Source organism: Python bivittatus, unplaced genomic scaffold (assembly GCF_059951505.1).
Source record: "Python bivittatus isolate LINGU-HERP-01145 unplaced genomic scaffold, Pbiv_v1 ctg000190_np1212, whole genome shotgun sequence".
NCBI lineage: Eukaryota > Metazoa > Chordata > Lepidosauria > Squamata > Pythonidae > Python > Python bivittatus.
In genome coordinates, this window is record NW_028277042.1 from 3,989,150 (window position 1) to 4,011,802 (window position 22,653).

General features: G+C 44.5%; 2 protein-coding genes across 2 annotated transcripts in view; both read left to right on the forward strand.

Annotated features, from left to right (window-relative positions):
- The window catches only part of LOC103064101 (cytochrome P450 2J6-like), a 34,606-nt gene extending 28,233 nt beyond the window's left edge, over positions 1-6,373 (forward strand). Inside the window, exon 9 of the mRNA XM_088135955.1 lies at positions 738-6,373. Within this exon, the coding sequence (XP_087992081.1) occupies positions 738-809 (72 nt within the window). The 3' untranslated portion in view covers positions 810-6,373. The remainder of the gene's footprint in view (positions 1-737) is intronic.
- A 427-nt stretch (positions 6,374-6,800) lies between these two features.
- Positions 6,801-16,471, forward strand: LOC148216471 (cytochrome P450 2J2-like). The gene is made up of 5 exons (XM_088135965.1): positions 6,801-8,120; positions 9,272-9,432; positions 9,820-9,993; positions 10,508-10,646; positions 12,654-16,471. The coding sequence occupies exons 1-5, from the start codon at positions 8,024-8,026 to the stop codon at positions 12,737-12,739; spliced, it is 657 nt and encodes a 218-aa protein (XP_087992091.1). The 5' UTR covers positions 6,801-8,023; the 3' UTR covers positions 12,740-16,471.
- Positions 16,472-22,653: the final 6,182 nt, after the last annotated feature.

Sequence of the window (22,653 nt, forward strand, 5' to 3'; positions counted from 1 at the left end):
AACCCACTCAGGACCCTCCTGAAAATGACCCGCTTTATCCTTTCCCAAATTAATTGCTGTCTGACAGTGCCCAATGCCATATTAACAATTGCGGAACATGCTACAACAACTTAAGTAGTTTTTTCCCTTTTTGATCTTATATCACAGGTGTTAGGTTTTAAATACGTAGAATCCTTTCCCAATCTTAAACTGGAGTGTTGCTACATGGCTTTGCATAGATTGATTCAATATTATATTGTCCTTAGGACAAGAAGTGGGGATTGTGAGAGGAAAATTATTAGTAGCCTTCTAAATGTTTTAATGTTAATTTTGATTGCATTTAATAAAAGCCAAGCTAGCTAAAACATGGCCTTTTGGGTAATAACAGGAAATTGGTAACTTGCAAGACTAAGCAAACTGCTGATGGGAAAAGGACAAATGGAACAGGGAAGTGTGGTAAGATTAGCACTTGAATGAGTTGCTAATCCTGGGAGTCATGTCTGTGGTTTGCAGTTTTTGAGGATAAAAAGGATTGCAAAGAGGGGGTCGGGACCACTTGGTCAAGCTGTCTTGCCTGACAGCTTGCTCATGTTGGTCCACATTGCAGTGTGAATTTAAGTAGGTACTTTGTGTGTTGATGATTGAGTTTTGGTTATTGCTTGTCAAACTAACAATTTAATAAAGCTTTTAGAACTCTGAAGTGACTCATGTTCTGGTGTGTCCACCTCCCATGTTTAATGTGGCTTTCTCCCTGACAGCAACTTTTGAAAACTGGCTTCTGTGCAAAGTTTACCTTTCATCGAGACCTTAAAGATTTAATCACTGGCTGAGTTGCCAGAGACACAGCAGCAGAGAAAGAGAGAGCGAGGCTTCCCTGCTTTCAACATGGCTGTTTTCAGCTGGCTGGTCATTCTTTCCCTGCTAGTCCTCTGGTTCTGGAAGAGCAGACGTCCCAAAGGTTTCCCTCCGGGGCCTTGGCGCCTGCCCCTGATTGGGAATCTGCTTCAGGTCAGGATTGGGAACCTTGCCAAGGACTTGGATCAGGTAAGGCTCCTTATTTGCTCCCAGATTAAACTTCCACAGAGTGAATCTGCCAAAATTTTTGCAGCTACAGAAAACACTGAGAGGAGATGGCTCTGTTTGTTAGCTTTTCTACATGACACACAATTTTTCCTTGCCACAGGACTTAGAGAAAAGCATTTAGATGACAACATATCTTTGGCTATCCTGGATATTGCAGGTCACAACAAAAATAAGTGATGATTTTTGAAACTGGACACTAGAGGGGATTAAAGATTCTAAGCAGAAGGAAAAAAATACAAGCCTGTTCTTGATGTCTATTTATTTATTTATTTGTTTGTTTGTTTTGCATGGCACCTTTTATTTCCCAAGTTTCAGTAAAGCCAAATAAGAAGACTTGAGATGAGGCTTTTAACAGAGGTTTTACTGGCCAATTAAACCACCTGGATGGTTCAAGGAATGTTGCCCAGAACCACACCTTGCAAAGCAAGCAACAAAGATTTTATAGGCATATTCAGATATTTCAGATAGTACATCCCCTCATATCCATATAAGGGAATTTTGGGATGACCCAGGAAAAAGTAAAGGTGGGCCTAGAGAGGTGAATCTAAGTTTAAATACCTAACTTCTTTGGAATTTAGGACCTCTCTCGTTGCAAAATCTCTGCCTGGTACCGATCTAATTTATGGCTTCAGGCATCTGGCTAATGGCTTTTAAGAAAATGGGGTGGGGGAATTCTGTGCTCTCTTAGAAGGCAATCAGGTATTCAACAAAGAGATAAGGTGGGGGAAAGAAACGCTGTGCTCTTTACAAAGCAAGTTAATCCTTTGTAAATAAGATAGAGTGCACTGTCACATGCATGCCCATACATTATGAGAGAGAGTAAAATTGTGTATCAAAACAATGCCCTTCAGTTTGTTTGTTTAAGCAATTCATTTAAGCAATTTATACAGCCACCCAACTCACTCACGGGGACTCTGGGCAGCTTACAAGAATAAAAATCCTAAATACAACCCTCTCCCCCCCCAGTTAATACTGGGACTTATAAAATGTTATGAAATCTGAAACATTAAATGAGATCTTTGAAGAACAGAGCCAGAAATTAATAACTACAGTATCCACACTGGTAGTAATGATGTCTCTTCCATGGATAGACTATGTCCAAAAGATGTTAATGAGAGAATGACAGATGTGGAATACATTTTATCTGACAAGACAGAGAAAGTACCAGAAGTGGAACTACAAATGACAGGCCAAGAGAATGATTTGGAAAAGGACGCTTTACTGGATATACAAAAGAAAATGGATGAAATTTTAAAAATTAAAAGGGAAATACAAATGATAAGCCAAGAGAATAACCTGGAAAATGTTTTCTTACTGGATTTACAGAAGAGGCTTTTTAAAGCCTGGAAGAAATCTGTGTGATGGATAAAAAAGAATTGAAGAGAAATGAAATCCTACAACATTTGATTGAATTAAAGATTAAGACTCTTAGAATAAAAAGGAAGGAATATTAAGTGGGTTTATTTGATCAAGGTTAAAATAAGACTTTTTATAAAAATGTTGTGGCAACCCTTTATGGAGTTTTTGCTGACACCATGATTGAAAAGTTAATGGTTTATGGATTTGCCTCTAGATAAGGGACAGGATGTGGGATGAAGAGATATCTGTTTAACTGTATGGGGGTGAAGAGTTATTAAATGTGTTTACACTTGTTGTGATGAAGGTTGAAAGTCACTTCTTTATAGATTTATTTTCTTTTTCTTTATTATATTCTTTTTTCTCTTTCTTCTCTTTCTTTTCCTTTTTCCTGCACTTTTTATTCTTTTTTTTTCCATTCTCTTTTTCTAAGTTTAGTTTGTATTAGTTTTAATACTGTCATTAAAATTCTTAATTAAAATTCTATTAAAAAGCATAAAGTTAACCCAATTTTTATTTAGAAGTAAGGATCAAAGCGACATGCACTAATGAGATTAACTCAACGTGAACAAATTAAGTAGAAGTTGAATTTTACAAAAAACAATATATATTTTGAAAAAGGCAACCAACCAGACAAATGGTTGGCTTATGAATGGCACAAGGAATAGGAAAAAAGAAATATTATCTCTATTAGGGGTAAAGCACAAGATATAACCAAAGACATGATGCACAATTTATTAACGATTATTCAGAATTATGTAACTTTCGAGAGGAAAGAGGATGACTTTGAGGGAGATAAGGGAGATCCACTGGCAAAGTGATGAAGAGTTCACTGTCAGCCTTCCCATGTAGGCCAGACCGGAAACACGACCAGATGAGTTAATTCTACTTTATTCTATGGCTACATTAAGAGAACCTTGCAAGTCTGAAAGTACAAATCTCCCGCTGTCTCCTTTACGGCCTGAGAAGTTAGGGAGGGTCCCTTCTGAGCATCTTGCTCTGCACATTATGCAGCTGCAGGCTATGCCCTCTCTTATCTGCCCTTTCCCTAGGCAGCATCTCTTCACCCCATCTCTAAAGGACTTTCTCACATACCATTACATCAACATGGCTTAAGTAGAAAGAATGAAGAAGGTTTCTGAACGTGTCTCAGAAAGAAAGCCCTCTAAATCACATTGATATAAAGGAGGGAAGAGAGGAAGCATAATCAGACTTGTAATTTGTTTTGAAATCAACTTCTTGGTCTAGTCTGCCTCTAGGGCGGCCATCCGTCTTGCAAGTCTCTTATTCTCTTTGAAAAGAGGCTGAAGATCTTACTTTTGTAGTTGGAAATGGCCTCCGATCCTCAGGGCATGCCACTGCCTGCCAAATACTTCACCTCAACGTTGTCACAAGACCAACAACAGGTGATGTACAAACGACCAACTGACATCATGCCATGATGCAGCTAACCGAACAGTTGGGATAGATGTATCTCAGCCAGCAGCAGCAGCAGAGGGCCTACAGCACAGCCAGTATTCCGTGGTTCTCATGGGAGAGTCTCAGCGATGTTTGGAGGAGACCAAGATGAATTCTGACTGGGGACAGCGCAGCGCCGTGCCTAACTCCACAGAACAACACTCAGACTTTGCAGCTGTCTTTGGGGTGGAAGAGGGAACTGCCTGCTCCCCAAGCAAGCATAGGTGTGCACCATCGATTTGAAGTCAGGGGCCCAGATTCCAGCAAGGAGACAATATCCCATATCTAATCATGAGTTAGCCATCCTGAAAGAATATTGGGATGACAATGTAAACAAAGGATTTATTCACTCTTCCGACTCTCCAGCATCTGGAGCAATGTTTTTTCTACCCAAGAAGAATTTGTTTAGTTTTTTTCTTTTAATAATTGTCATGGGGCCTTCTAAAATCTGTGTGAACAGGATAGCAGAAGGACTCTGAAGACAGTTCATGACTATAGATATCTGAACCAGGGAGCTATTAGGCACCACCACTCATTACCCCTCATTTTGGATCTCCTGGACCACCCCCAAAAGGCACGCATTTTTACAAGGTTGACTCCAGAAGTGCCCAGACTCTTTGATCAGTAAGAAGGAGGGACCTGAATACTTAACTGCACTTGATACCAGGTACGCTAAATTTGAATAACCAGTGTTGCGTTTTGTTTGCAGTGGTATATTTTGACAACATATAATTTTTTTCTGAGGATCCTGGTGTTAATTTTCTGCTTGCCAAACAGCAGCTTGTGAAATCTGGCTTCTGTTCAAAGTTTTCCTTTCATCCAGACCTGAAAGATTTAATCACTGGCTGATGTGCCAGAGACACAGCAGCAGAGAAATACAGAGTGAGGCTTCCCTGCTTTCAAGATGGCTGTTTCAAGCTGGCTGGTCATTCTTTCCCTGCTATTCCTCTGTTTCTGGAAGAGCAGACGTCCCAAAGGTTTCCCTCCGGGGCCTTGTCCCCTGCCCCTGCTTGGGAATCTGCTTCAGGTCAGGATGGGGACCTTTTGAAGGACTTGGATCAGGTAAAGCTCCTTATTTGCTCTCAGATTAAACTTCCATGGAGTAAATCTGCCAAAATTTTTGGTGTGGCAGAAAGAACTGAGAGGAGATGGGTGTGTCTGTTAACTTTTCTGCATGAGACACAATTTTTGCTTGCCACAGGATTTAGAGAACAACATTTAGAATCTTATGGGGATGTGAAAATAACAGCCATTTGATACAGAGGAATCCTAATTCCTAATGGAACTTCATTTGCTCTTTAAGGTGAATTCAGTTCACTTCCAATTATGCAAAGGAAACCCTCCCCTTCCAAAAAGTACTGGACAAATCCGGTACTTTAGAAGGCTAAAAAAGATGTTGTTTGTCTGCCTTAATGAGTAGCTTATGATTCAGTTTCACCTGAATCCCAAATCAGTCAATTATTTTTTCTCTGCTCCCCCCTCCCAATTTTTTTTATTGCTTTATATTTTTAAAGAATATAAAGGATACAGTAGATGGCAGAGATAGAAGAATCAAGTACAGGTGGGAAAACAGCAAATCTATTACAGGTAGTCCTCGGTTAAAGACGAGTCGTTCAGCGACCATTCGAAGTTATGATGGTGCTGAAGGAAGGTACTTAGGACCCTTAAGCAGGCTCTAACGATGAGGCTTTTACATAAAAGCTTTGGTAATAAGGGGGTAATTGTTGGAGATTGCACTTTGCCTTTGCACCCAGGAGCTGTTTGGATGTTCAGAAGTGGTGAGAGTTTGCAAAAGAAAAGTTTTCCCATGTTGTCCCTGAGTGTTTCTGGCCTGTTGTTAGACAAGTGGGGCCAAAGGCCCTGAGCCCTTGGAAAAGGGGGTCTCCCAGGTCCCATAGCAGTGCCTCACCTGCAAACAAGCTGGGTTCTCACAGAGCCTTGTTGGCAGATTTATTAAAAGGAAGATGGTGTTTAGAGATATGGGATGGCCAACCAGACTCTGTGTTCTTTAGTGTCCCATTTATCTGTACTTTTGTTAGGGTAGGGCTGCTTTGATCCTTTCTCACAAGGCTTTCAGTTCTTGGGAAACGATCAGACAACACAAGGAAAAAAAACCCTTCTTGTGATGTTTTTCTCCTTTATTCATAAGATTATATTGGAAGGTAAGACTTTTCTAAAGTCAGCATACCTACCTAAACTCACTTGTGGGGGAGCAAGTTTTAAAGCCCTCCCATTTATTAAAAGTTTATTTTAACTTTTTTTGAAAGCATAATAAAATTTATACTAAAAAAAAATGAAGGGAAAAGGGGAGTGGCTGAACATTTGCGGGGAGGCACCCCGTGGAACTATGTGTAATCGCTCAGTCCCTTCCTTCATGTTGTAACACTGTAGCTTGGTTCCAACATTTCTTCTAAGAAAACTACTTGTCCAAGAAAATCATTCTGCACGTCTGCCAGATACGATAAAAATCATTCCCGTGTTAAGGGGTCCCATTAAAGTTTTGTGTATAGAATGCTTACAGTTACCCACACACATGAATAGGAAGAAGTATTAGCCGAACACTTTGGGGAATCGAGTAGGATGGAGCTCCGGGTAAATTTCTCAGTCTCAGCCTTCACGATGCTTTATGTTGCAAAATTGAAGTCTTTGGTCCCAACTAATTTCCTCAGGCCTCTACGCTAATCCTGGCTACTTCATTTCAGTTAGCCAAAAAATATGGTCCCGTCTTCAGTCTTTATCTTGGAGGAATACCTGCAGTCTTTACTCATGGATTTCCTTCAGCAAAAGAGGTCCTCGTGATAAAAGGCACAGAATTTGCTGGCAGGGCAGACTTTCCTATTCTGGACATCATCAATAAGAAAAAGGTAACTGAATATAATTTCCAAACCTTTTTTTTCTTCTCCAAATGCCTGTTTGGTCTTGGGAAGACCCCAAGTTATCCATCATCATCTCTGTTGTCCTCTGAACTCTGGGGGGTTCTAGGAAGTCTTTACCCAATAAACACACCAGGGTGGATAGAATAAAGTGTTTATTCTGCGCAGAGTAAGGTGCCCATGTATAATTTCCAGAGCAGGCAGAAGAGCTTTCAAGGTAATGGGATTTTATACATTCTTGCAACAGGTGAAAAACAAAGTCATAAATTGTACTTCCTGCAGCCCCAAAGCAATGAGCTACGCAGAAGGTGGAATGCTCAGTCCAGAGATGCGTTTGCATTGGCCTCCACTCTATAGCTACGCTCTTTTGGGATACTAAAGAGACCCCTGCACGTGCCATCCTTATCACTTTCAGTGTCCTTACATCATTTATTCCCTGATTCTTGCTCATGCGCACTGTTTGCACACAGCTCGCCAGCTGCACCTGTGGAGTTTCTCCTCTCTTCTCATGTTCCTATTGTGCACTCATTACTAAAGCTCTTTATAATGTTAGCTCTGCAGCCAGGGGTGGTATACAACTGCTGAATGTTTAGTGATCTCTTACAGAGGTGTTTTTTCCTTACTGCCAGCTGCCTCACAGTTGTTATCCAGCTACCAATATCCCTTGTATTAATGCAGCATCAGGGGTTGTGCAATATGGAATGTGAAGGTTGTGTTATATGTTTCATGTTTTATGTGTGTTATGTGTTTTATGTGTTCTATGGTTTTTATATTTTTAAAGCTGCACTGGGGTGGCATTTAATTTCATTGTACAAGTAGTACAATGACAATAAAGATTTCTATTCTCTTCTTGTCCTCTGCATTCTGGAGTGCTGACCAAAAGTTTCCAGTAAGAGAAGGAATAATCTCTAAATGTTAGAATTAGCTCCCTTCTTCTTTTTTCTTTTTAAACATTGATGAATTACAATATAGTACAGATTTTGGCATTCTGCTGAAAAAAATCATACTTCTTTCTTATGCCATAAAACAACTACTCAAGGTATTTTCCTTGGTATGCTTATGTTTTATTAATTGAGCTTTAAATGTATAACTTTAGTAACTTTCTGAGGATTTACTGATACTATCATTCTTGAAAATATAACTTTGTTTTAAAAATCAATCAAACAATCGCTACCTATAAAAAAGATATGGGTGAATGACTGTTGGATTATTTTTTAGGTTTACTGGCAGTAAAGTACGGTGAAGTATGGAAGGAGCAAAGGAGGTTTTCACTGATGCTTCTCAGACACTTTGGAGTGGGCAAAAAATCAATGGAGCAAAAGATCTTGGAGGAGGCAACTTATTTGATTGAGGCGTTCACTGAAAAGACAAGTAAGCTCTCCTGGGACAGCATGGGATGGCTGGGGAATTGTCATTTCAGTGTTGATTCTTTTTCCAGAGGAAACAATTCAGTTGACCTCCAAATTGACCACAGCGTGTGTGTATTGATGTAGGGTGGGAGAAGCTCAGGACTCTGGTTTCACAAGATTCTAAGACACTTTGTTCATTTTGTCTCTGTGTTTGTCATATTTGTAAAGCAGGAGTCCTGTAACTTCCTTGGCTGGAAGCTGTTAATTAGAATTCTGAGAATGCTTTTGGATCTTCATAGAAAATTGGGGGCGGGGGGCGGGGGAGAGTCATCATATATAAAACGGCTAACCTAAGAAACATACCGGGTTGCCAACCTCTGTTTTCATGGAAAGCTCCTTGCCATCCTTCACTGGGCTTACCTCCCACCATGCTCTATGCTGCCTCTGTGATGGCCTAGTTGCCTTTCCTCAGTGCAGTGATCTCCAGAAGTGTTGGGTTAAAAGGCAATCATCTCTACTGGCAATGCTTACCAGGATATGTTTGCAATGGAGTTAAGTCCAACATAGCAACAAATTGAGATTGGACTAAGAATACATATTTAGCAGTTCATGATGGAAAGCAGAATTTTCAAGGATTACTCAGGTTCTGAATCACTGAAGAGCACCAACATTTCCTTAGGAGAAATGCATTTGTTGACTGTTCATTCACCACCTCCTTCCATGTATGGAGCCTGTCACCTAATTATTGTTGCTGCCCCAAAAGTTATATGGTAATGATAATGTCGTAGACATATTGTCTGCATTGATAGTCCCAAGCAGTCGTTTTCCTTGCACATTAGGTAGAGCTGGTACTTCCAATTCTGCTACTTGTCTGACCTATCTCGCGTGGTAACACTTTTTGATGCAGTTTTTAAAAATTTCAGCATGATTCTTATTTGTTAGAAAAAGATTGAGAATAGCAGGCAGCATTTGATCTTGGTCACTCTTTTGCCACAAAGTTCATGGTGAGCTGATCACAGAACCAGAATCTATAGTGGACTTATTTTGTGGTCTTCCAATGATGCCTCGGCAACCAGTAAAGCTGCTTAAGGGATAGCATACTGTGACTCCCCTAAAAGAACATGCAGGAGGGTGGAACTATAGAGATATATTTCCTTTTGTTTTATTTCACAGGTGTACCTTTTGATCCTTATGACTTTGTGGACATTGCGGCCGCCAACATAATTTTTACCATAATATTTGGGAAACGTTTTGAATATGACAACGCCTTCCTCAAAACTCTGCTGCACGAGATACATCAAAGTTCTGAAATGGCAGTGGGACCCTGGGCCTTGGTATCCTTAACAAGAATCCAGATGAATGTTCAGAATTAATGCAGAACTAGTGAGAACTTGAATTTCCATGTCTCACAAATCCTGAAGAATTTCTGATTTTCCTTCCAATTAGAACAGCATCTCATCAGAGTGCCAGGACACTGGGTGAAGGCTCCCTCTGAGTGATTTGGTTCAAGCCTGCGATTTTCCAAATTTAATTAGGGCAAATTTCTGTATTGAAATTTTACCTTGTTTGGATGTTTGGGTCCCTATCAATTTGTGAATAAGAAATATTTATATCGAACTTTTACAAGGCAAAGGATTTTTTCCCCTGCTCAATACATTGTACAGAGAAGTCTCTATTATGGTCGAATTAATCAAGTTGGCTTTTCTTCTGTTTGCTGGCAGCTTTACAACACGGTGCCCTTAGTGAGGAGGCTTCCCCTGCCCCATCAGAGAATACTAACAACTGCAAAGAAAGTAGAAGCTTTCATTGAAAAAGAGATGGAGGAGCACAAGGCAACCCTGGTTCCTGGAGAACCCCGGGATTTCACTGATGCGTATTTGGAAGAAATGCAGAAGGTAGTTTTCTCAGTCTCTTGTTGTTGGTTTTGCATTGTTTTCTTTTCCTCTCATCTTGAATCTGTTTTCCTGACATTACACCTCGTGAAAGTACAACAAAAACAAGGATCCAGTGACTTTTCTAGATGTTGTGCCAAGTCCACTTTTTGCCTGTCGGACATGATGTGTGAGCGGAGCTACGTGCCTTTGCTTTGCATGTTGTGCAAACCCAGCCAGCTAACATAGATCTGTCCATCAGGATGCAGCAGAGGGAGGACAAGGAAGAAAGTCCTCTTTGCCAGTTCTGAGGGACTCTCATCTTCTCCCTGAACTCTATCTATCACGATGGATTGTCACTGGAAGAACATGCTGGTTTCTCCTCTCCCTCTTTCCTTTCCCATTTTAGGCTTAGTTTTTAGAATGAAAACCCATTTTTAAATTGATGTTATCAACTGTATTAAAAAGAAGACATGAGCGGGAGAAGATCCCTTTTCCATTTGATTCTAACAACATTCTTTGTGTTAACTAACAAAAGGCAGAGAGGAAAGGTTCAAGTTTTGAAGAAGAGCAACTACGAATTTTACTGTTTGATTTATTCTTGGCTGGAACAGTGACAATGGCAGGAACACGTCTGTGGGAATTGCTCTATTTGATGGCCTTTCCAGAGATCCAAGGTAAAGAATTATGAAACAGTCTTCATGACTACTAATATTCAAGTAACAGGCATAATAGTAGTTATGACAAATGGGGAAGAGTCCTGCATTGGGAAGTCAGTATCATGGCTGGGAAGTCAGTGAGCTGTAATGTCATCACTTCTGCTGGTCACTTTACTGGGAAGTATACCAACCATGTCTACATGGTGTCACTGAAATATTTTCCAGAAGGTAACTGAATTCTTGGTTCCTCAGAGAAATGCTGGAAGGAAATAGACAGGGTTCTGGGAAACAAATCAAGCCTGAAGTATGAAGATAGAGAACACTTGCCCTACACAAATAAGATAGGCACAATTCTTCAGCAGATTTAATTTCACTTTAAAATACATCCCGGGGGGGGGGCACGTGGAATTTTGTGGCAGATGCTCTTTCCAGGCTACCTCAGCACAATAGCCAGCGGGAGAAGGTGGTATCAGCTGTAATCCCCAACTGGAGGGAGCCAGAATGGGCAGCTGCGGTCACCAGATCACATAGCCACCAAACCTCTCCTTCAATCAGAGTTATCAACAGACTTAAATCGATTCCTGGAACAGGATGAATGGTTCCAGGAGAATAAGGAAGAACTAACCCAGAAGGAGGGGGCATGGTGGAAAGCAGATAGACTGTAGGTGCCCCAGTAGGCTCGTAAGCAGATACTGCAAAGAGGCCATGATGATAAAACAGCAGGACACTTTGGCTTTGTCAAAACTTTACATCTATTACCCAGGCAATTTTGGTGGCCTTCTCTCAGAAGAGATGTAGTGGAATATGTAAATACCTGTCCTGTATGCTATGGCAAAAAGGCAAGGGGGGAAACCACGTGGAATGTTACAAACTGTGGCAAGCCCTGCAAGACCCTGGAAAGAGATAGCCATGGATTTTATTGTAGGCCTGCCAGAGAGCAGGAAAAAGACTGTAATTTGGACTGTTACTGATCTCTTCTGTAAACAAACTCATTTCATCCCGTGCAAAGCCATCCCCTCAGCACCTGAACTAGCTGCATTGTTTATCCAACACATATACAAATTACACGGTTGTCCTGAAAGAGTGGTCAGCGACAGGGGGGTCCAGTTTTCATCTAAATTCTGGAAGGCATTTTTAACCCTTTTGGGGGCCAAGCAGGCATTGAGCTCTTCCTTTCATCCTCAGATGGACAGAGCGACAGAGAGGAGGCATGTGGGGTTGGAACAATATTTGAGATGTTTCATTAACTATCAACAGGAGAATTGGGTGGATTTATTACCTTATGCTGAAGTGGCTTACACTAATGCTGTCCACAACAGTACTGGGCTGTCACCTTTCCAAATTGTATCAGGGCAAGATTTTGTATCTATACCTGAACTTCCTCATGCTCAGACAGGGGTTATAGCAGTGGATGAATGGGGTAACAGGATAAGACAATTGTGGCCAATTGCTGAACAAGCTATTGCAAAAGCCAGAGAAAGTTACAGAGCCCAGGCAGATAAGAAGAGAGCCCCCCATGAACCGTGGAAAGTGGGGGACAAAGTGTGGTTATCTACTAAGAATCTGAAATCTTCCAGAACATGTAGGAAACTGGATAATAAATTCCTAGGACCTTTCACGGTGGATAGAGTAATTAACCCTGTTTTTGTACACTTCAAACTCCCCCAAACCCTCAGGAAGATTAATCCTGTCTTCCACAGTGAACTACTGAAACCATACAAGGAATGTGATAAATGGAGGCCATCAGTGGCCCCTCCTGAACCTATTATGATTGAGGGAGAACAACATTTTGAGATCAGGGAAAGATTGGACTCTAGAAAATTCAAAGGAGACATTCAGTATTTGGTACACTGGAAACATTTCCCTAAATCATTGGCTGAATGGGTCTCCAAAAGACATGTTAAAGCTCCTGACTTAATTTTGGACTTTTATAAAATTTATCCTAACAAACCCAGATAAACTGGTTGGACTTTATGGAATGTATGTCTTCATAATTCCAATTCCTTTCCCCCCCCTTATTTCTAGGGTTCCAGGCCATCATGGTGAAGAGGGTTTCTTTTTTTGGGGGGGGAGGCAGCATGTCAGAACCTGCATCACCCAACTGTTGTTGATTTCCATTGTATTGCATTCGTTGGGAGTTGGATTGATTTGTTTCTGCCACTTGAAACTTTGGGGGGGGGGGTTGTGTTAAAGCTTGTAATGGGAGCTGGGAAGCAGCTTATCCATATATGGGCAATTTAGACTAGCTTGATTGCCGGCAAGGCAGCTGGGGCCCAAAGGGCCAGGAAGGAGCTCAGGTAGGAGGGGGAGGAAGGAAAGAGGTCACCACCAGGAGGAGAGGAGACGCCAGGCAATAAGGGGAGGGGGGATAAATAGAGGGAAGTTTACCCAAGGCTTTAGTTTTAGCAATGTTCTGTTTGCAAGCTACATGTACCACGTAATAAATAAGTATTTTTCTGAACCAAGCCTGGTTGCGTGAGAATGCTTCTGAATTGGGTTTTGGACATTGTGGACTTGACACTCTGCAATCGTCAGCGATCATCTCTACTTCAACTTCACTACTTAAAATCTTTTTCAGAAATACAAATAAAGTGCTATCTTATGCCAAATGATCCAGTGGATGATCAGTCTTGTTTATGAGGATGATGAAGTCACTTTTCCAGGTTACTGGAAGGAAGACTGGAGAAGAGCAGAGCGCACAGCTGCTTTATGAAGTGGTTCTTCCTGGCATGAGAATCCAGGGCCGTTCCAGGAAAGAATGATATAAAATCTAGAAACTCCTCTGACTGGGCTGGATGAGAGTCCTCCTAGAGTCCCTGTGAGGGAAACAGCAGGGGAGCCTGTGGCTCAGACTCTACTGGGCCATCCCCACACGGGCATATGGGCTGGGGCACCGGAGTATTCTTTTGGCATCCAACGGGGACTGATGAGGGCTGTGCATCTAGCCTGGCCAAGGTGAAAGCCACACTTCCCCTTGTAAGGTTTACCCCGTTGGACTAGAGAAACTCTCGTGACACGTGTGTTCAACAAAGAAGTTTACTCAAGTGTAACATTCGTAATTACAGAGAAAGCCAGGACTGGCTTGGCACATCTTACAATACAATTTATAGTTCCCCCGTTCCCGCGTTTTGCTCCGTTGCTGGGTTACAAATCACCCCCAGTAATCCCCCCTTCACTGAAATGGCAGATTCAGTTCAGTTCTTTTGTTTCTTGATTGCTTTACCCTGCTGGCGTAGTCTTCATTGGGTCTTTCTGTTGCGCGCAAAGGCGGGGTTTCCCAATCACACGCTGATTGGTTTGCCTCAGGCCGCTGCTAAGTCCTTTGTCTATGGTGGCCGAGGCCAATTTGTGCTGATACAAAATATCCGGTTGCAGTTTTAGTTAAGCGGTCCCACCTGGCCCTTTAATCAGTTTGCGATTTTCCCACTTCCCCTTTTTCCTTTGCTTGCGCTCGGGTGGTGGAACTGACTCAGCGCGGCTGGGCAAGTCCCCAGCCATGCCGCGCCAGCTGAATCTGACACCCCTGGCTATGGCTCTTCTCCCTGTCTCCCAAGGTCGTTCCCGCATATAATTGCAGGTTCCCCTCAAGGCTGCCAAAAGCTGAATTTGTGGGATAATGTAAGAACTGTGGGACTCATTTCCCAATGAAAGCAACTCCCATTGAAATCAATGCAGGTTCAAAGAATTCATTTATTGGAAAGTAGTGCACAGCTCTAAGGCAATAGCTGGAACTGAGTCCTGCACACGCCAAAACTTAGTTTTACCTCATTCCCATTTTACCTCCCCCCTTCTGTCCCATTTCACCTCCCCCCTTCTGTCTTTGAGTCTCTCTTGCGCATGTCTAAGTTTCTCTCCAGGTCTCATGTTGGTATGACCTTGGGCATTCCTGAGAACCAGCTAACGGTCCATCTGGACCTATTGGCTAACCTCCCAACCTTCCCCCCTTTCTTCCCCATCACTGTAATGGCAGAAATGAAGCAAGAAAACTAGCAAGGCACTTGACTGATTGCGAGGATTCTGACATGCCATCCCTCTGGAAAAAGAGATTAATTCCAGACTTCATGGGAAATGACCAGTAGAAAGATTAGATAGAGAGAAATAAAACATATATACAATTTTACAATATGAACAAATCTGTTATTTCAGTTTGTCAGAGTATCTTTTGTAGAAGTCTTTAATTAACTGGCAGTTGCACATGCCTTCTCGCTACCCACTTGCATTGTGATTTGGGAAAATGTTTCCATTGAATGAGGAATCGTATGTCTCCTCTATGTTTTTGGAATCTAAAATCTCTTTTACTTCGAAATGCTGCTTGCGTTCAATTATTATTGGGTCTGGTGGAGGCTGTGCAACGTGTCACTTTGGTGATTCTTTGTAAGGTTTTAGAAGGCTACAATGGAAGACTGGGTGAATCCGCTTCAGATTTTTAGGTAACCGTAGTCAAACTGTAACAGGGTTAATGACCTTTTCTACTATAAAAGGTCCCACAAATTTCGGTCCCAACTTTTTTGATGGTTGCAGTGTTTTGAAGTATTTGGTCAATAAGCACACTTTGTCTCCTACTTTCCATTCCTTTTCATGGGACTGCTTGCGATCTGCATGTTTTTTGTAATCCTGTCTGGGATCTTGTAATGCCGCTCTAAGTATTGGCCAAGTATCTGTCATTTGTTTAATCCATTTGTCTACTGAGGCTACTTGAGTGGATTCCTGGGGAAGTTCTGGGATAGCCACAAAATCCTGCCCGGTAGCTACTTTGAACGGGGTAAACCAAGTGCCCTGATGCACAGCGTGGTAGGGGTTCCGCCCAATTGTCCTGCTGATAATTTACAAAACATCTTAAATATTGTTCCAATACAGAGTTCAAACGTTCAGAAGCACCATCCATCTGGGGGTGGTTACTTTAACTCAGGGCTTGACTTGATCTAATTAGTTTCATGAACGCCTTCCAGAACTTTGAAGTGAACTGGACTCCGTGATTGCTAATGTTCTGGTCAGGGGCCCCATACAGTCTATAGATATGCTGTATAAACATTTTGGCCAACTTCCCTGCAGTTGGAGTAGAAACGCATGCCACAAAATGGGCTTGTTTTGAAAACAAGTCAGTCACTACCCAAATCACTGTTTTCTTCTCACTTTCAGATAGCTCAACAATAAGGTCCATAGCAATTTGTTTCCAAGGTTTCTCAGAGTTCACTACTGGTTGTAAAAGGCTCATTGGTTTCCCTCCTTGTCTTTTTGCCATAGCACATGTTGGGCAGCTAACTACATACTCTGCTATGTCTTTTCTCATAAATGGCCACCAAAATTGCCTTTGTAGGTGGTGTAAAATCTTTACAAAACCAAAATGGCCAGCTGTTTTACTGTCATGGCCTCGTTCTATGATCATTTTCCTGGATTCAGCTAGGACATACAACTTGCCACCTACCCACCATGCTCCATCTTCATTTGTCAAAGATTCTTTATTCTTTTGAAACCACTCATCCTCTGGCAATTTACTATTTAACTCATTCAACAAATCTCCCTCTGATTTGCACTCTTGATATTTACCTTGAGCTCTAGTAAGAACTACCATTCCTCTCTGGGAAAATGGAACAATGGTGGTGACTACTTCCTCTCGCTGGCTGTTGTGCTGTGGTACCCAAGAGAGTGCATCAACCAGGAAGTTTTTTCCCCTTGGGAATATATTTCAAAGTAAAATTAAACTGACTGAAAAACTGAGCCCATCTGACTTGCTTTGGGGATAATTTCCTCAGAGACTTTATAGCCTCTAAATTTTTATGATCAGTCCAGACTTCAAAAGGGTGAGATTGTCAGATTCAGATGGCATGGCATGGCATGGCATGGCATGGCATGGCATGGTGAAGGCACCGCTCAGCTTCACCTAGTCAATTTCACTGCCCAGGCGCTAGCAGAGAAAAAGGGGAAGTGAAAGCATGAACTGATTACTGGCAGGTGGTGGTGCTTAACTCAAACTGCAAGTGGATACTTCCGGCTTCCCTCGAGCGCTGTAGACAAAGGAATGTGCAGGACTCTGAAGCAAAGCAATCAACGAGCGATTGAGAACTCACGGCTTTGTGCGCAAACAGGGAAACCAACAAAGATAACAACAGCACAACCCATAGACGGCAATCAGAAAGACAAAAGCCCTGGACTGAACCTGCCATTTGGGCGAGGGGGGATTACTGTGGGTAATCTGTAACTAAGCAATGGGGAAAAGTGTGGGAATGTGGGAACTACAAAATACCATGTAAGCTATGCCAAGCCAATCCTGGCTTTGTCTGTACTTACTTACATTACGCTTGAGTAAACTCCTTTGCTGAACACACGTGTCAGGAGAGTTTCTCTGAGACGAACAGGGTAAACCTTACATAAAGCCAGGGTTCCCTTCTGAGCATTAACCGGTTTCACCGAGGGGCATTCACAATTTCATTTGCAGGGCAGCCGAGTATTCCAAGCCTATTGACTCTGATCAAGATGGCCAGCGATGGAGATGCCACGAGCCAGCGATGCAATGAGAAGCCCAAGCCCAAAGGTGCGAAGGCAGGTCTGGCCCAGAGCGAGGGGCATGGGGGCACAGGTGAGAGAGCACCAGAGGATGCCAGGTGGTCATTGGGCATCGGCATGGGGCCTGACGGGTCTGCAGGATGGGGAGTCACGATGAACCATGGCTCGGGATCCAAAACCCGGGAATTGGAGGAATGTGTGATCCAGTTGGAGGTCAACTTCCAGCAGCAGTTGGGGGCTGTCCAGGTGATGCTACAGGCCAAACTTTAAGGAATTGAGGCCTCCGCAGTAGAACCACAGGCAGAGGAGTTGGGTGAGGCCAACGCTGGTCCTGTGTCCCAGCCGGCTCCAGGGATGCGCCTAGGGGTCAGGGCATCAGGAGACTGACAGGCGGCAGATGCGCTGTGACTCCAAGGCCTAACCAGAAAGTTCTTGGGGGATCCCGAGCAACTGCCCTGTTTCCTTACACAAGTGAGGAACTTCATGAAATGGAGTGGCCACCTTTTCTCTAACGATGGGGAGCGGGTCGCTTATGTGGCTAACTTGCTGGAAGGCTAAGCAGCTGTTTGGGTTGTCTGCCTATATGATGCAAACGCAGCAGAGCTAGAGAATTTCCTGGAGTTCATGCAGGCACTCCGGGATAGATTTGAGGACACGCTGAGTGCCAGGCAGGCCAGAGACGACATCTGATGCCTGAGACAAAGGGAGAAATTGGTGGCCGATTATGCCCTAGAGTTCTGGTGCCTAGCAGAAAAACTCACCGATTGGCCAGAATCCCTGAAAACAGACTATTTCAAAAAGGGGCTCAACCCAGAGATCCTAGAGCAGGTGCTCGGCCAGGATGACCCGACAATGCTAAAGGAGTGGATCTGGGTTGGCCGGGATGGCAGAGGCTGCGTGGCAGCAGATTAAGCAACGGATGAGGCATCAAAAGCTGGTCAAAGCTGAACCAGGTGAGGCAACCACGGAGGAGAAGTGGAGCAGCCAGCGGCAGACCGTAGGAGGGCGAGAGGTGCAAAAGAAAACGGGCCTATGTTACCAGTGCGGAGGACCATTGGGTGGTGCAATGTCCATCAGAGCAGGATAGGGCTCCACCCCACGTAAATGCCAGGGCCCCGAAACCCCCTGGGCGGCACGCTCCTGACCGACCATGGAAAGGAGTGGGGGCAGCTGTGACAGCGCAGTGGGACCAGCTGGTCCACCCCTGAGATGACGTCATCGGGGGAAGAGGCAGTGCCTGTGGGAAACAAGCGCAGCCCGCACTGAATGACTTCCCAGTGTGGGCAGAAGGGCCGAGATGCAAAGACTCAATGGTGAGCGAGGACTACCCACCCATGTGGGTGAAGGTCCACTCTAGGGAGTGAGGTCGGGGGCTGAGGTTAACCTGCAGGCGTTACTAGACTCCGGGTGCACCCACTGCTTGATACACCTGGCACTTGTATCAGGGCAGAGAAGCTGGGGGACATCAAGAGCATCCCCCACCCTTACCGCGACCTGACTGTGGCATTTGGCGAAGCAGAGTCGGATCAACTCCTGCCCCACAGATCCAGTGATTGCACCATAGAGCTAGAGCCCGGGGCCAGGTTGCCTAAGCCTAAGATGTACTCCCTGTCAGGGAAGGAGATGCGTGCCCTAAGGGAATTTGTGGACAAGAACTTGAAGCGGGGATTCATCCAACCCGTGAAGTCCCCCCTGGTGGCTCCAGTGTTATTCCAAGAAAAGAAAGACGGCTTGCTAAGACTGTGCGTGGACTACCGGGGGCTGAACTCCATAAGTACCGAATACCACTACTGCCTTCCCCTGATGAAGGACTACTGTCCCATCTGTCCAAGGGGAAAATATTCACAAAACTGGATTTGCGAGAGGCATACTTCAGGGTCTGGATATGCATGGGGCATGAATAGAAAACTGCTTTCAATTGCCCACTTGGAAGTTTCCAGTTCTGCATGATGCCGTTCGGGTTAAAAGGAGCCCCCGGGGTGTTGATGCAATTAATAAATGAGGTGCTGCATGATCTTCTCTACCGGGGTGTCCTTGTCTACCTGGACAACATCCTAATATACTCCAAGATCCTGACAGAGCACGTGAGACTAGTGTGCACTGTGCTCCAAAGGCTGTTAAAAACGTAGCTGTACACCAAGCTTTCAAAGTATGAGTTCCATCGAGAGGAACTAGACTACCTTGGGTATCGAATATCCAGCAGGGGTGTGGAGATGGACCTGGAGAAAGTAAAGGATATACTGGGGGGGAAGTGCCGCAGACCCAGACGCAGCTCCAAAGCTTCTTGGGGTTCACTAACTTCTACCAGCAGTTCATTCCGAACTTCGCTCAAGTCGCCCTACCATTAACGGACTTACTTAAGACTCGGGGCAGTGGCAAACCCCCCAAACCCAGCATGCCCCTTGCATGGACCCCGGAGTGTCAAGAGGCATTTAGGGACCTAAAACGAAGGTTCACCGCAGAGCCCATCCTCTGTCACCCCAATCCGGACCAGCGGTTCGTAATCCAGGTGGACACCGACGTGGTGACGGGAGCGGTCCTTCTACAGCCCGGACCTGAGGAAGCCCTCCACCTGTGCGCCTACGCCTCATGAAAGTTGACCAAGACAGAAAGGCAGTGGATGGTGTGGGAGAAGGAAGCGTTCACTATAAAATGGGCCCTGTCTACCTGGAGACACCTACTGGAGGGAGTGAGCCAGCCATTCGAGGTGTGGACAGACCACAAGAACCTTGAGGCACTCAGGACCCCATGGAAGCTTTCGCCCAAGCAGGCGCGCTGGTCCCAATACATCAGATGATTTAATTTCGACCTCAAACACATCTCAGGGAAAAAGAACTTCTTAGCGGACGGACTGTCCCGCATGTCCCAACACACCAGCCAGCGGGAGGAGGTGGTGGACTTGGTCATCCCCATGACCCGGTTGGCTGCAAAAGCTGTGATGCGCAGCCAAATGAGCAAGCAGCCAAGCAACGCAGCGCCAGGACACCAATGGACTTTCCGAGAAGCCGGTGAGCAAGACTCTTGGTTGGCAGTGAACAAAGACTCTTTAATGGGACATGGGGGACTGTGGTGGCTCGAGGGCAAGCTGTACATACCTACGGGTTGCTGAAGGGAGGTGATGGAAAGAGCCCATAATAATAAGAACATGGGCCATTATGGGGTTGTAAAAACCCTCCATCTAATACGGAGGCAGTTTTGGTGGCTGAGCCTTCGAAAGGACGTGGGAGCATACATAACAAGCTGCCCGATTTGTGCAACAGCCAAAGGGAGCAAGGGGAAGCCCCGGGGTCTCCTCCAGCCTGTAGTGACATCAGACGGCCGTTGGCAAGAAATCGCCATGGACTTTATTGTGGAGTTACCCAAGAGCAAGGGGAAGATGGCTATTTTGGGTAGCGATGGACTTGTTTTCCAAACAAGTACACTTTGTGGCTTGTCGGTGAGTCCCCACAGAGGAGAGGCTGGCGTGGATGTTCATGCAGCATGTGTATCAATTGCACGGTGCCCCCCGATGACGATGAGTCATGAGCGATCGGGGGGGAACTTCATTGCATGGTTTTGGTAAGTGGGGACTCAGCAAGCCCTCTCCTTGGTGGCGCATCTGTAGATGGATGGGGCCATGGAATGTCTTAATGGGGGATTGGAGCAGTACCTACAGTGCTATGTGGACTACCAGCAAGACGACTGAGCAGAGCTGCTGTCGTTTGCGGAGGTAGCATATAACAATGCAGTCCACAAAAGCACCGGCTTCACCCCATTCAAGGGGGCAACCAGGCAAGACTTCATCGCCATGCCCCAGCTGCTCTAACTGGCGTCCTGGATTGGCTGATTGGACACTTGGTTCACCCAGACAGACGCCTTGAGGCAGGCAGTCTGAACGGCGCTGCAGAAAGCCAGAGCGGACTACAAAAAATACGTTGACCGCAAGTGACTCCCCAAGTGGCAATGGAAAGTAGGGGACCAGGTGTACCTGTCCACAAAGAACCTAAAGACGCATCAAGTGTGTAAAAAACTCAGCCCGAAATTTGTGGGTCCTTTCCTTATTGTCGCGATAATAAACCCAGTGACCGTCAAGCTGAAGCTCCCAAAAGCACTCTGGAAGATCCATCCAGTCTTCCATTGCAGACTGCTGAAGCCGCAATGACTGTCCAGTGACTGGTATAGAGACAAGCCAGCCCCAGCACTGATCATGGTCGATGGGGTAGACACTTTGAAGTAAAACAAATCCTGGATGCCAGGAAACACAAGGGCCAGATCCAGCTGCTAGTACAATGGAAACACTTCCCGAGAGTGTACAGTGAGTGGGTAAACAAGTCCCACGCTAGGACGCCCAAACTGGTCAAGGACTTTTACAAGAAGCAGCTTGGCAAACCAAGGTAAAGGAGGGGTTTCTCTTCAGGGGGGCGGTATGTGAGATTCATCCAGCAAGGCATGGCATGGCATGGCATGGCATGGCATGGCAAAGGCACTGCTCAGCTTTGCCTAGTCAATTTCACCGTCCAGGGGCTAGCAGAGAAAAAGGGGAAGTGAAAGCACGAACTGATTACTGGCAGATGGCGGTGCTTAACTCAAACTGCAAGTGGATACTTTGTATCAGCGCCGGCTTCCCTCGAGCGCTGTAGACAAAGGAATACACAGAGACACTGAAGCAAAGCAATCAATGAGCAATTGAGAACTCCCAGCTTTGCGCACAAACAGGGAAACCAACAAAGATAACAACAGCACAACCCATAGACGGCAATCAGAAAGACAAAAGCCCTGGACTGAATCTGCCATTTGGGCGAGGGGGGATTACTGAGGGTAATCTGTAACTAAGCAATGGGGAAAAGCGTAGGAATGGGGGAACTATAAAATACTATGTAAGCTATGCCAAGCCAATCCTGGCTTTGTCTGTACTTACTTATGTTACGCTTGAGTAAACTCCTTTGCTGAACACACGCGTCATGAGAGTTTCTCTGAGATGAATGGGGTAAACCTTACAGAGATGACCCTTCTTACAGATGCCTCCAAGTCATTAGTGCCCACCATATGGCAAAGGCTTCCTTTTCCCACACTAACCAGTGTCTCTCAGTCTATGTAAACTTCCGAGAAATGTAAGCACAAGGGTGCAACACGCCACTTTCAGTCTTTTGTAATAAAACTGTCCTTATAGCCACATCTGATGTAGCCGCTTGGATTATAAAAGGTTTCTCAAGGTCGGGGTGTTTTAAAATTGGTTCTGCAGTAAATAACCTCTTTAATTGCTCAAATGCTGATTGGCATTCATCCATCAAATTTAAAGGTGCCCTTGGTCTTTGAGCTTTCACCTTATCATTTTTCCCTTTTGTTTTTAATAAGCCAGTGAGAGGGAGGGTGACTTGAGCAAAGTTTGGAAAGAATTGGTGGTAAAAATTTGCAAACCCCAGGAAACTCTGTAGCTACCTGTGTGTTTTTGATACCTCCCATCCAACTACATCACACACCTTACTCAGGTCCATCTCAATCCCTCTTTTGGATATTTGATATCCCAGATAATCAGTTTGAC